A 14,510-nucleotide genomic window follows, 5' to 3' on the forward strand; every position below is an offset into this window, starting at 1 on the left:
ACACTGTGGAACTCATAGCACAAATGCCATCAGGCAGAGTCGAAGTCCCCTAATTGTACTTTCTGGTAGCAATTTTGCTAAACTACCATAATACTGTGCCACCAGCTCCTAGTCTGCAGAATCATTCCAGGAGGATACTGGCATGCATCTCCAAGAGGGTTGGCCAAGGATGAATGGAGCCCTTGGGCTAAAAAAGGTTAGCAGCCTGTGGTCTAGATAATCAGCTGTATACAAACATTTGCATCCAGTTAGCAGTTATTCAATATTTTAGGGTCAGGGGAGAATATATTGAGAAAGGGCTGCACCACTGCCTCCTTCAGGGCAGTTGGCATCACATCCTCTTGCAGTGAGGCATTGGCCATTGATCTACCTGGGCAGTCCCTGTTAGCTAGCTCTTAGAAGCCATGATGGGTAAAGATCCAAATCTGAAGTGGTAGGTCAGATCCCTACATGTGCTTTGTCTGCATTCTCAGGCCACAACAACTGACACTGAAAGCCTTACTTGTGGTGGTCAAGGTCAGAACAGATGTTAGGGACTTTGCCTATTACTAAATGTATTACAGCAGGCTTCAGAGCTGGATTCACGTTGTTGGACTCCAACTTCCCTTATCCTAGAAACAGCCAGTGATTTTATTATTATTACTATTTTTAAAAGATCACAAGTTCCTACAGAAATATGGAGAACTGACTTTAAGGTTGGTGAAATTAGAAACTGAGAGAACTGAAATTAACAGATCTGTTCATTGCTACCCACAGCCAATCATGTGGAAAATCCTTTCCCTTCCCTCCCAAGAGTGACCATACTCCTCATAATAAACAACAAAGAAGGTGGGTCAGCCACACTGCCACCCAGCCTCAACTAATTGGAAAGAAGACAGGAAACCATCTTAAATAACTCCATAATTCTACATCTTATTTGCTGTCTTGCAATGGCTGGGCAGTCCTCACCATGAAATATTTTCTACTGAATCTGTTATGTTTGCCTTTCACTGTACAGCAATACACCCCCATCCTGCAATCTATTCTGTAGAGGTAAAGGACCCTAAAAAAGCAGAAAAACATGCAGGACAGCTGTTGACCTTAAGTGAGGAACTGAAATCTACCTTCTTAGCCTCCAATCCCTTATATAACCAATAGGTCGTTACAGATACCATCTTCTCAGGAGGACCATTTTACACATAGTTGGAATTGGACAAGAAACTTGTGTGTGTGTGTTAGTGAGCTCTCTGCCTTGTTGTTATCTCCCAAACTAATGCTGTTTACACCTGGAATTATTACATGGTCCTTTAACATGACACAAATGCATCTGAACAAGATTAAAGTCAGTGTTTGTGATCTCTCCCCGCCAAAAAAATAAAACCCAAGACTACTTTTCAACTTGTTACAGAAGAAATGCAGCTATAAGAATTCCAAATCTGAACTTATTAGGAATGTGCAAGCTACAATCCATAGGACTTACTGATTTTTCAACTTTACTGGAAAAAATCAGTCATGCTTTTCGTTTTGGTTTGTTTGTTTCAGAAAGAATCTTGTTGTTATACTACATCTTTTATTTCTGCAACTTTGGGGTCAAACTTCTAATCTTTTTTTCTTTGTTCAAAAGCAGCCAGTAGGAGAGAAAATTGAACCGGGCTCACAGCACTGGGACGAGGGACGTTTCCCCTTGTGTCTTAGCTATAAGTTGAAGAGGGAGAAAAAGAGCAGTACAATACAGATATAGTAGTTGAATAGCAAATATTAAATTAGCAAAGCCAAACCCAGGAGAAATTGGCCAGACTATATACTGTAGTGTAGCTTTCCCCTATCTGGTGCCCTCCAGAAGTTTTCAACTACAACTCCCATGACCCCAACTATTAGTCATGCTGACTGGAAATTGTGTGCGTGAGTGTAGGTAGGTACTGTATGTGGGTGGGTGGGTGAATAAATAGATAGATTGACTTACTCTTCAGACTTTCCAAATGGGGGAAAGTAAACCCAAGAGGGGCAGTGGGGATGAGCTAGCTAGCTCTCCTCTGTCGCTGTTTCCATCACTTTCCAATTTGTAGAAATCAGGGTGCTAAACGCATGGGGAGCCTCTGTAGACACAAAAGACTCCATGCTATAGACAGTTCGCATCCACAAATTGGAAGGCAATGAAAACACGGACAGAGGGGGAAGAGCTAGTGCACTCATCACCACTTCCCTTTCTCTTGTTTACTTTCACATACTTGGAACACCTAAAGAGAGAGAGAGAGAGAGAGAGATTGATAGATATCAGTCTGTTTCCAATTTTCCATTATTTTTGTTTCATCTAAAATTGCGGCACTAGATAAAACACTTGAGCATACTCTATAGAAGAATCCCTCACTAGTGGAGAAGTGGCTTATGTGACCCTTCTGTCTCTTAACCTCTAATTTATGCTGGTACATGATTTTTCTTCATTGTTTTTACTATTTCCTTTTCATACTACTCTGTTTCAGAAAGGTAATCCAAAGACAATTGCAAGTTTTCAAACATCTGCTGTCTCAATATACTCATTTCATATATATTAATATTTGGCACCGAACCAATGGATTTATGCATTTTTAAAAAGCTTCTTTTACTTTTAGTACCTAAATATGGGCATGACCAGCCTTCAGAAAATACATGTGATATGAGAATAGGCAGAACTCAGAAGATAACTCTTTTGTTTTGGTCATTACAGAAAATTTTGCAAAAACATAGTAAACAACTGACATGTAGAAATAGTAGAAACTGGTTTATGAACTGGACAATGCATAATTATTTAACTTGCTGCATGTGTAACTCACTGACTACTTTTCACATATGTAATACACTGGATGGTTTGTAAGTTACATATTTTTTCATCTTCAGTTTCATCTTACCCCTAAGACTTAAGGAATAACAGAGCAATCCAAATGATGGCAAGCTGGTGGAGAGGGGATCGGCAGAGGAGTAGCTGGCAGAAAGCTCTGTGGCATCCACTTTCCACTCAGGAGCCTGTGGCCCAGCTGAGGGCCAGCTCCATTTGGAGCTGCACATGGGAGCTGGATGGGAAGAGCCAGGTCACACAAACAGGCGTAGTGTGGAGTAAGTGGTCTCTATAGGCCACTGTTGTAATATTTTTAACTGTGCCAGCCTACTAGCCAGTGGAATTATCATGGGGATCAGGACCCAGGGGAGCACTGCAAGGGGGACTAAGAAGCTGCGTAAGTCCCCCCCCCACAGCTCTGCCCCTTCCACACCCCTGGAACACCCTAATTTCAGGGCTTCCGCTGGCTTTCACCAGCTCTCTGTCCACTAAACTGACATCCCCAGGGGACCTCCAGCAGCACTGGCAGGGTCCTTGCAACCCCACAGCTCAGCTGTGGTGGGGGGCTTATGCTGGCAGAGCCCGGCTGCACCAGGAGCCTGCCAGCTCAGCCGAGAGGCCACTGCATCCAATGCCCCCCAGCCCCCCAGAAATATGAGTTGGATTATGCCATAGGTCTTGAAACATTTGTGTGGTAAGTGGTTCTAACAGCCAGATCTTAATAATATATATTCAGAAGTCCCATTGAATTAAGAATAATTTACTTCCAAGTAAGTATGTTTAGAATTCAGCCTCAGTAAAACTTTGCCTTCTTTTCATGTATAATTCTCACAGCATTGTAACTATGCATGAGACATTACAGAATAATATGAATAAAAGGCCTAGTTCCAATGAGGCAACGATCCATTATTACACCAAGTTGATTTCATATCAACAAGTTACATCAGGTTAGACCAGTATTGCCTACTCAGATTGGCAGCAGGTATCTAGGTTCCTAGGCAGATATCTTTCACATCACCTACTATCTGCTGGTTTTTAACTGGAGGTATGATCGATTGAACCTAGAATCTTCACCATGCAAGCCATATGCTCTAATATGGAGCCATTCTCCCTTTCGAACGACACAGTCCCTAACGCTCCTGCAACAGGGCTCAAACCAGCTGCTTTCTGCTCAGCAAGTAATAGTTCCGGCTAAGAAACCACTCAGGCATACAGGCATTTTTTTAAAAACCCTTAATCACTATACTATACTTTTGCAAATAATTTTTTTAAAAAAAACAATATAGTGATTCTGATATCATATACATGTAAACAAATCTTTTTTTCTGCATAGGTTATATACTTTAAAAATAATTTTCATATGCATTGGCTCAAAGCTCTAACAAATAAGGATAAACCTATTAGGGATGGGGGGAAAATTTGATTCAGTTTACATTTAAAGGCAAATATATCTAATTTGCACTTTCCGAAACAATATGTATACCGGAACACAGCCATCCTTTGAAATTTGCACATCTCCAACATTTGCAATGTAGTTTTCCAGCCAAGTGATGTGAACAAAATGCATATACTGGGGTAAAATAGGCATACAAATGTATATTTTAATGAAAATGTTGGGGAAACTGCTTTGCAATTTTTTTATATTAGGCAAAATTGCATTCTAAAATATGTATATTGAGAGATTTGTGCTAAAAAGCTGAGGAATTTTCATGAGGGCTTTAAAAATAAAACTGAACCTGATATGGAAATATGGAGAACTAAACTTAAGACTGGAAAAAATGTGAAACTAAAATTGACACCTTTGGTCATTCCCACTACAAATAGCCATGTACTGTAAACTGAAATGCAAGAATAACAAAAGCCACACTAAATCCTGTGTTCCATTTATAACATCCTTCTATCCTCTAAATACAAGACTGAACATTTTGGTTAGAATTTAATATCTGAGACACATTGGTAAATAGTTTTAAGAGCTTAGGTCCTCAAATGCAAATATGTATCACTGAACACTAAATTCAGGATAATTCAGTCCATGGTGTTCCCGATCTCTATGTATGGATGTGAAAGTTGGACAGTGAAAAAAGTGGATAAGAGAAAAATCAACTCCTTTGAAATGTGGTGTTGGAGGAGAGCTTGGTGGATACTGCGGACTGTGAAAAAGACAATTGGGTGTTAGAACAAATGAAACCAGAATTATCACTAGAAGCTAAAATGATGAAACTGAGGTTATCATACTTTGGACACATCATGAGAAGACATAATTCACTAGAAAAGACAATAATGCTGGGGGAAATGTTAATATGTTTTCTTAATGTTTTTAACCCTTTTTAAAAAGATGTTTTTAAACCTTTTTAAAAATATTTTTAACGTTTTGTTGTAATGTATTTTAAGGTCTGTTTTTATGATGTTTTAACGTGTTTTTAGCGCTTCTGTTTGCCACCCTGGGCTCCTGCTGGGAGCAAGGGCGGGATATAAATCAAATAATTAATACATAAAAACAGAAGGGAGTAGAAAAAGAGGAAAGCCAAAGAAGAGGTGGATTGATTCCATAAAGGAAGCCACAGACCTGAACTTACAATATCTGAACAGGGTGGTTCACAACAGATGCTATTTGAGGTCGCTGATTCATAGGGTCCCCATAAGTCATAATCGACTTGAAGGCACATAACGACAGCAAGCATACGTTTTTTCTTCAGCTATTTAACAAGTTCCATCATTGATAAACTGGACATTAATGTGGAAGATTAACCAATTTTTAAATCAGTCCTATACTAGGAAATCATGTTAATTTGGGTCATGTTGCTTGCTTTCTATTTTACACATGAATGTATGTGTATAATAAAAAACATGTATAATCTCTCTTTACATTTATATTGCTAAAACAATAAATTCTCACTCTGTGAATCAATTCATCATGAGAAAACTGACTCAGTCTGGTAATTTCAGCCTCTTAATATTCTTTTTACATCCTCATCTAGTATTGATTTACACAAGCTGAGAACCAAAAGGTCAAGAAAAGGTAACTTTCTTCTTATCCATAGATGTGGTATTTCTAGGTCATGTTGAGGCACACTGCTGGAGACGTCCAAGAACTCTGCCCTCATTTGCTGTCGTTGTGCCCATTCTGTTTATTTGTGAATGCGGCAGTTGAACAGAGATAGCTCCTTTTATATTTTCTGTTACATATTTTATGGAATAAAATTATGTTTTTTATGTAGAGAAGGATGTTTCCAGGTTGTATGGTCAATAGCTCTGTTTGTGCACTCCATCCATGCATAGGGCTAACGTGGAGCAGGAGCTGCACCTTCTGACTCCACTCCTGACATCCATGCATTGAGTGCAGACAGATGCAGTTGTTAATGTTTTTACATCCCTTTGCAGATGTCCATGTTCAATGTATAGACATTTGGAGATGGGGACAGCACAGCATGTGATATGAGGGACAGGGTCAGGAGGTGTTGCCTCACTCTCCCCTCCACATATTAGTGTTTTGCATGGAAGGAACATATGAATAGGGCTATTGCTGCTATAAATAACCATTACTCTAACAAGCTGGCAGAAAAAATTGTATAGATATACAGTATGTGTAGTTGGAGTACCAAGAGATCTGTACAAGTTGTGTATTATACAAAACAAATGGGACAGGCCCATCCTAGTATGATGTGCTTCTGTTTCAACAGCACATTGATACACCTTTCATTAACATATTTCAGATATATAGTTCGGATGATTATCTATTTCTAGGATAGTCTGGTTACATTAAGTTTCCAAAACTTTGGCTCAAGTTGGTGCAACAACAAATGAAAGACAAAGTTTTCCTTCATGCTGTTATTTGCCTGTAGATAGTACTCATACTGATAGATGTGCTGCAACAAATTTCTGTGTGAACACATTTGAAAATCTGGACTTTTCATCAGAATGTTAACATCATTCCAGTATGCAGGTTTTAACTTCCATTCTTCAAGATAATTTGGTAAAGAGCCTCAGTACCTACTAGATGAGCATAAGCATCTCGTGGTATGCCAGTCATCACCATCAGCCGTTATGCATATTCAGGAAGTTTTTAGAAGCAAGTAAATTAGATTCAAATATAAGTATATTGCATGAAAATAATGGACACACTTTTAAAGACAATGATCACACCATAGATGATTGTGCAGACATCTAAATATTGTATAAATGGGCTCTTAGGATATTATTTTGTTGTCTGATGGTTGATAAAGGATTTTTCTGCTGTCTGCCAAATAAATATGTATGCGGAGATCATTTTTAATGTGCTTTTGTGCATTTTAAAAAGAACCAAAGTAGCCACTACCTGACTTTGCACTTAGAGGCTCTTGTCAAAACTCAGTTTATCATCCATTTACACAGCTTTTTAAATACACACACAAAACAACCGTTGTTGAGGTAAATAATTAGGTCACATTGTAATTATCTATGTGCCATCTTTACTTATTATATTTTAATGGAAACTGGGGTTTTGTATATCTATATTTCTGGAATACAAAGTCAGTCTTTGGAAGGCCACAAATAGAATGAACTTTGCTGTAGTGGTACATCGTTTCCTAGCAACACCATGCCCGTTACAATCTTCCTTCCTTCCTTCTTCAAGCTAAAAGCAAAGTCATGTCCATTAATTCCCAGCTGCAATGAAAACTTTTCAGAGATTTTTCAGGCTTCCTGCTGTTCATGTTTTCATCTTGTTCAGATGTACTGGGGGAGAAAACCCTCTGCTACTGTGATCTGTTTATCTCTTGCCAATTTCTCCCTGAACAACAAAACCCAGATTGTATATTCCCAATTAATGCTCATTTTTACATTTAAAACAAATCAGGTGTCCAACTGCATGTCTCCCTTGATACAGTATCATTATGTTTGTTCAAGCAGCATGCATGACATGCTGAAGAGGTAAAATAAAACATCTTCAAAATGTATTTTAGACTGCAAAGTACTTGCCTCCTTCTGTGCCTGTGTAATGCAAACACTTTTTCTGTCTGGGAGCAGTGTGAATAGTACATTCTAAGAACACTTTATGAGCAACAGAAGGAGGTTTATAGGGTTTGTTAGTATGTGGCGATTCTTGGCCATTATAAAGTGAGGTTGCCTTCTCCATGCTAGTGAAAAACAAGTCCACATTACTGAACATCACACAGTTGGCAATAACAACAGAGAGCCCAAGGGCTAGCTGTGAAAGGAAACTGAACAGTTTAGCTTGCAAAGAGAAATGGTCCAGATTAGCTATAACAATTTGGCAATATTAGGTACACCATACCAGAGCTTGGAAAAGTTACTTTTTTTGAACTACAACACCCACCAGCCCCATCCAGTGCCCATGCTGGCTGGGGCTGATGGGAGTTGTAGTTCAAAAAAGTAACTTTTCCAAGCTCTGAAATTCCCTCCAGCCTACAGTCATACACATACTTTCTGTTCAAATGGAAAGAATTATATAAAGGCACAGAGTTAAGGCTAATATACTGATTCTCTGAGGTACTAAGTTCTGTCAGCACCAAATCAATGTTGCAGATTGTATCTTAAAAGTGTCCTATGTCTGTTTTGAAAAAGAAAAAATGGACATAGTAGTTGTCATGAATAGGCTGGGTTTAGATATGTATGAGTATGAATATCATAGAATCATAGAACAGTAGAGTTGGAAGGGGCCTGTAAGGCCATCAAGTCCAACCCCCTGCTCAATGCAGGAATCCAAATCAAAGAATTCCCAACAGATGGCTCTCCAGCTGCCTCTTGAATGCCTCCAGTGTTGGAGAGCCCACTACCTCTCTAGGTAATTGGTTCCATTGTCATATTAGGAAGTTTTTCCTGATGTTCAGTTGAAATCTGGCTTCTTGCAACTTGAACCCATTATTTCGTGTCCTGCACTCTGGGACAATCGAGAAGAGATCCCAGCCCTCCTCTGTGTGACAACCTTTCATGTACTTGAAGAGTGCTATCATATCTCCCCTCAGTCTTCTCTTCTCCAGGCTAAACATGCCCAGTTCTTTCAGTCTCTCCTCATAGGGCTTTGTTTCCAGTCCCCTGATCATCCTTGTTGCCCTCCTCTGAACCTGTTCCAGTTTGTCTGCATCCTTCTTGAAGTGCGGAGACCAGAACTGGACGTAGTACTCAAGATGAGGCCTAACCAGTGCTGAATAGAGGGGAACTAATACTTCACGCAATTTGGAAACTATACTTCTGTTAATGCAGCCAAAAATAGCATTTGCCTTTTTTGCAGCCACATTGCACTGTTGGCTCATATTCAGCTTGTGACCAGCGACAATTCCAAGATCCTTCTCACATCTCGTATGCACACTTGCATTTTGCTAAGAAGTTTTTAGTGGCTTTTCAACCCACATCTGTTGACTGGGGTGATACGCTATGTTATAGCTAATATAATGAAGGGTGTATAGAAGAAGGATGTATAGAAGAATGTGGATCAAGAATGTACCTATAGCCAACAGATATTTCTATCAAACTTTTAAAAGCAAGGAAATTGAGCATCTCCTCTAGTGCATTCAATATAGTTGCCCAATTTCCCTGCTGTTTAAAATTTGATAGAAATATCTATGGACTATAGGTACATTCTTAAACTGTAAGGTTTTTTTTCCTATTAGTGAATTTCTCTGCTTTTTAATCTGGGAGGTAAGAAATGGGATACTGTGCAAGTTTGCTGGAATTGACTGATCATTTGCATGGCTTATTGAGTTCAGTGGGATTTATACCCCTGCAATCATGCTTAGGATAGGTGAAACTGACGAGGTGAAACTGACCAGAGGGAATGGAGAGGGGAGAAGGAGAAAGGGCAGAGCTGAGACAGGAATGGGAGCAGGCAGGAGGGGGAGGGAAGGAGGAGGGCAGGTTTGATCATTCACATGCGTATTGAGTTCAGTGGGATTTACTCCCGTGCAATCATGCTTAGGATAGATAAAACTGACCATGGGGGGAGGAGGAGGAGAGGGCTGGAGAGGACAGGGGAGGAGGAAGAAGGAAGAGGGGAGAAGAGGAAGGAGGGAGGAGGGAGGTAGAGGAGTGGGGAAGGAGGAGAAAGGCAGCTGATCATTTGCATGCTTATTGGGTTCGATGAGATTTACTCCCATGCAATCATGCTTAGGATAGGTAAAACTGACCAGAGGGGAGGGCAGAGGGGAGGAGGAGGAGGGGGAAGGTGGGGATGGGGAGGAGATGGGGAGGGGAAGGGAGGAGTGAAGGAATAGCTAAAAACCTAACCCTCCCCAAAGCCAGGTCTTCAAGGCCCGGTGGAAATTCATCATGGTAGGGGCGTGGCACAGATCATTTGGGAGGGAATTCCACAAGGTGGGGGCCACAATTGAAAAGGCTCTCTCCCTAGTCCTCACCAATCTCGCTGCTTTAATTGGTGGAATAGAGAGAAGGGTTGGAGACATTCCTTTAGATAGACGGGGCCCCAAACCATGCAGGGTTTTAAAAGTCAAAACCAATACCTTAAACTGGGCCCGGAGAGCAACCAGTAGCCAGTGTAACTCCTTCAACACTGGAGTGATGTGATCTCACCAACGGCTGCCCTTGATTAGGCGAGCTGCCGCATTTTGTACCAGTTGCAACTTCTGGACCATTTTCACAGGCAACCCCACATAAAGCATATTACAGTAGTCTAGGTGAGAGGAGACAAGGGCATGTATTACCGATGGGAGCAGATGATTAGGAAGGTATGGGCGCAGCCTCTGTATCAGATGGAGTTGATACAGCGCCGCCCGGCTCACCGCCGACACCTGAGCTTCCATGGACAGCTGGGAGTCAAGAATGACCCCCAAGCTGCAAACCTGGTAAGCCATGACTGTCAAAAGTGAATAAAGGTCTGGTGTGGGTGTGGCCCCCTGAGCAGCCAAGCCAAGCAGCTGTGAGTCTGGCTTTTAGAACACTGACAGTTGGTTCTTACTGAGCATGCCAATGCTTATCATTGACTTCAATGCTAAATTTCTTAAATTAATTAAAAATCAGCCAGGCATTTTTTTAACTTTTAAACTGCAGAAGACGAAGGTCAGAGTATGGGGCAAACTCAGTAATAGTGTTACAAGTACTCTGTGAACATGGCTGATTCTTAATTAATTTCAGCAAATTGTGAGGACTCTCACAGAAAAAAGTCCCAAAGGGGTCTTGTTTTTCTCTCTCTTTTTACACTTTGAACTCTCGATTCTCTCTTACTGTTTTGTGTATCACCATGGAAATTTAGAGGGTTGTTAAGCAAGCGTTTCTGAGTTCAGGACCATGAGTTTTGTAAGGTTTTGTTTTAAAATGAGCTTATGGAAAGCATCAGAATAGCAAGGGGAGTGTTTTCAATTTAACATTGCAGAATGAGAAAAATCCATGTTAGCTATAGTATACAGCATAGCATAAAGCCATTTTAGCTTAGCTTGTCACTTTAGTTTCTTCAGTAATTAATAAGTTTTTCCTCTATTATGTTATCTCAAAAGCATTTAGCCATAGGGCAACACTTGAATTTGATAGTGGGTTCCAGCTGGTGTAGCTCTTGCTGCTGCCAAAGAAAGTTAAAAAATATGTTGTGCAAGAAATCCTGCTGAAGTGATGGAAAGTTGCTCAAGTTTTACATGTTCCTAATTTAAGGTGATGTCTGAATGTGGAAGGGGCAGTGGAACATAACTATATGTTAACAGTATCAAAATATCTTCTTTGGGGGAATGTCATTATCCCTAGCCACTTCCAAAATCCCTGAGATCTGTCCTTTGCTCCTTTTTGCACAGAAAGATTAAGAACGGAATACTCTCTATGCAATATAAGATATGTCATCTACAATGTCAGTACATCTCAGCATTTTCAAATATGATGCACCCACTCTCTCTTGGGAAGAGTCTGGGCCAGTAGATTGTTATAGCAGGGCACACATTCAGGTCAATGTGCAGGCAAAACTAGGTAAGGGGCACACATATGCCTTTCCAGAGGTTCTTGAAACTGCAGGTATAGGACAAAGGACATTTTCACAATGAATGGTCTGTATACATGTATACATTCAGGGCAATGAAACATTTGACAGAACTACTCCCTTTACAGATCATCTATAGGGTTCTTCTGAAATTGTTAGCTTCCATATAATTCTACATGCCAGAACAATGTGAGTTCATTAATAAATAGCCAAACCATTTAAAAAGTGTTAAGTAAAAGGGATGCTGAAGAGGAAATTTAAAAAACCAATAATGTCAAACATTAATGCCCCTGTTTAAAATCAAATTTTCACCGCAGTTGGATTTTTATAGTTAAAGAGTTAAATTACTGTTCATTTGTACTGTGTTAAACTATGGTTTTGGTGGGGTTATGTTGGTTTATTCAGAACTGAACCATCCTCATTCCTGAATCTTATACGTATTTTTGCTGGTACCCAGGGAGGTTTTGATGATCTTATTGCAGTGGCACCCTGTGCTAATATAATGCATTACAGCACACCACACATATAGTTGTGACTAAGTTAGCTTGATGATGGCTAAAATGCTGATAAATGTACTGTTTAAGTGAGTTGTCCACATTCATTCCCCACCCTATCTCTGCTACCTGTTTATCCATCATCTACCTGTTTTCCTTTCCTGTGCTAGACCACAGCTGATCATGGGTGGTTCTGGTGCTGAAATCACTCTCTTCTGCTGCTGGACAAGAAGTGTGAGTTTCAAGCCAGCTCATAATGTTAGTGCAGCCCCACAAGTCATGAGATTGCATTGCTACAGCAGTCACTGTACCTCATCCATTAGAGTTGCAGCACAGCAACTTATACAATCAGGACACAAATTACCTTTCCTCCAATTTGTGAAAGGAGTTTCAGCAATTAGAATCCTTAACCATCTTGGGTTTCAGTACAAAGAAGGCTGCAATTTTTATCCCCCTTACTCTGATGTTTTAATATATTTTAAAGTCTCTTTTATGATGTTTGAGTGTTTTGGTGCTTTTGTTTGCCACCTTGGGCTCCTACTGGGAGGAAGGGCAGGATATAAATGTAATAAATAAATAACATGATTACTCTAGAGTAGTTTGTTATAGCCTTTGGCCGCTGTAGAATGCAGTGGTTTTTGCAAGAATTGTCTGAAAAGTGTGTAAGTTTTTAATGCAGGCTAATCAGTATTGAAATTAGTTTAAAATAAAGGAAAGAGACCCTTAATAATTAGTTGTTAAATCATCTCTGTCCTATTTTAAGGAAGCTTTGCATGTAATAAAAAATAATACTATGTAGAAGAACAAGTATACCTGTAACTGTATTATGTATAAAATGCACATTTATTCTAAAATGCAGTTTATTTCAAAGTTCTGTACAAGCCCACACACTAAGTTATGGAACCTTGAGATAGCAAAAAAAAAAAAAAAAGGATTGATTTACCTTTTACTAAGATTACATTTGCTTCCTAATAATTTATATAAACTTGTAGCAGAAATCCCAAAGAGCCTAAGGTTCTTCTAGGGGCGAAAATGCTAATATATGACTAGAAAGATGTCATGTTATAAGATTATTGATATTCAAAGGTAAAAAGTAGGAATAAGGTCTAATGGCGGTAGAAGTGTTAATTTGCTTTTGTTTTTAAAATCAACCCTAAAGATACATTTCTGTCACTGAAGGCTAAATACTGTTTTCACAGATTATTTCTGTTTTGCCTTCTGCTTCCCATAGTCATCCTCCAAGCAACAAGGTGTTCTTTACACCAGCCAGCATGTTTGATACAGCCTCCAGCTTTCTTTTTGAGTGCACAGTAACGTTGTTTAATGTGCCTTGAGCACAGAATCATAGTGCAAATCAGTATTTCTTGTACTTATGTTCTTCATTTTTTCAACCAGATGGCTGCCCTGATTTGTGCAATGGCAATGGGAGATGCACACTCGGTCAGAACAGCTGGCAGTGTGTCTGCCAGACCGGCTGGAGAGGGCCTGGATGCAATGTTGCTATGGAAACCTCCTGTGCTGATAACAAGGATAATGAGGGAGGTGAGCAAAAGTCTTCCAATTCCCAGCCCCTAAAGAACAGAGGGTTATGTGCAGTTTTGTCATGAGTCATTTTACTAGAGAAAGACCCCCTCTCCTCCTATTGTCAAGTGTTGTTGTTACATTTCCTTTGAAACAAATAAGATGGAGAAAGAAGTGCTCTTGTAGGGAAAATGATATGACCTGAAAGACAACTTTTTAAAATGTAGAGCTTGATTCATCTCTGGAAAATCTCAGATTTTGCTGCTGGCATTTACATTTGGGAATTGTGTGATTTAGAATATTAGTACTCAGTTCTGTCTTCAGGTATGCACCCTTATGGCCTAAAAGTCCAGAAATACCAGGATGCACAACAGGTTATTCAAGCAAAGGCACGGCTGATTAAGCAGGATGCTTTACAAAGTACTGTTAAATACCAGTTAGAGCAAAGATGACAGAATCTTAGACAAAGATAGCGCAAGATACTTTATTTTCTACAATTCACAGATGCAGATGGTGTTTAACCCTCCATCAATAGAAAAATTGACTGTATATATGTGGTATCAGGGTTAAATACACGCCCAGAAAGCCATATAAAATAAATAACTGGTGGAAGTTATTGACCATGATCTCATTTGTAAGTAAAACAAAACAAAACATTGAGATCCCCACCTTTCTAGTAAAACAAAATAGTAACACATAAGGCATTCTGATGAACAATACCCCCACAGTGTAAAGTATAAAAACTTATTTATATGGTATATGTATGATTCTTTTGCAGGAGACCAATACCATT

At 39.7% G+C, this 14,510-nt stretch overlaps 1 protein-coding gene across 13 annotated transcripts in view; it reads left to right on the forward strand.

Annotated features, from left to right (window-relative positions):
* The window catches only part of LOC133380132 (teneurin-2), a 995,941-nt gene that overhangs the window by 842,743 nt on the left and 138,688 nt on the right, over nucleotides 1-14,510 (forward strand). For all 13 annotated transcript variants that reach the window (XM_061616787.1, XM_061616792.1, XM_061616791.1 and 10 more), the window contains one exon: nucleotides 13,592-13,738. In XM_061616787.1, the coding sequence (XP_061472771.1) occupies nucleotides 13,592-13,738 (147 nt within the window). The remainder of the gene's footprint in view (nucleotides 1-13,591; nucleotides 13,739-14,510) is intronic.

This window comes from Rhineura floridana, chromosome 3, assembly GCF_030035675.1.
Source record: "Rhineura floridana isolate rRhiFlo1 chromosome 3, rRhiFlo1.hap2, whole genome shotgun sequence".
In the NCBI taxonomy this organism is placed as follows: domain Eukaryota; kingdom Metazoa; phylum Chordata; class Lepidosauria; order Squamata; family Rhineuridae; genus Rhineura; species Rhineura floridana.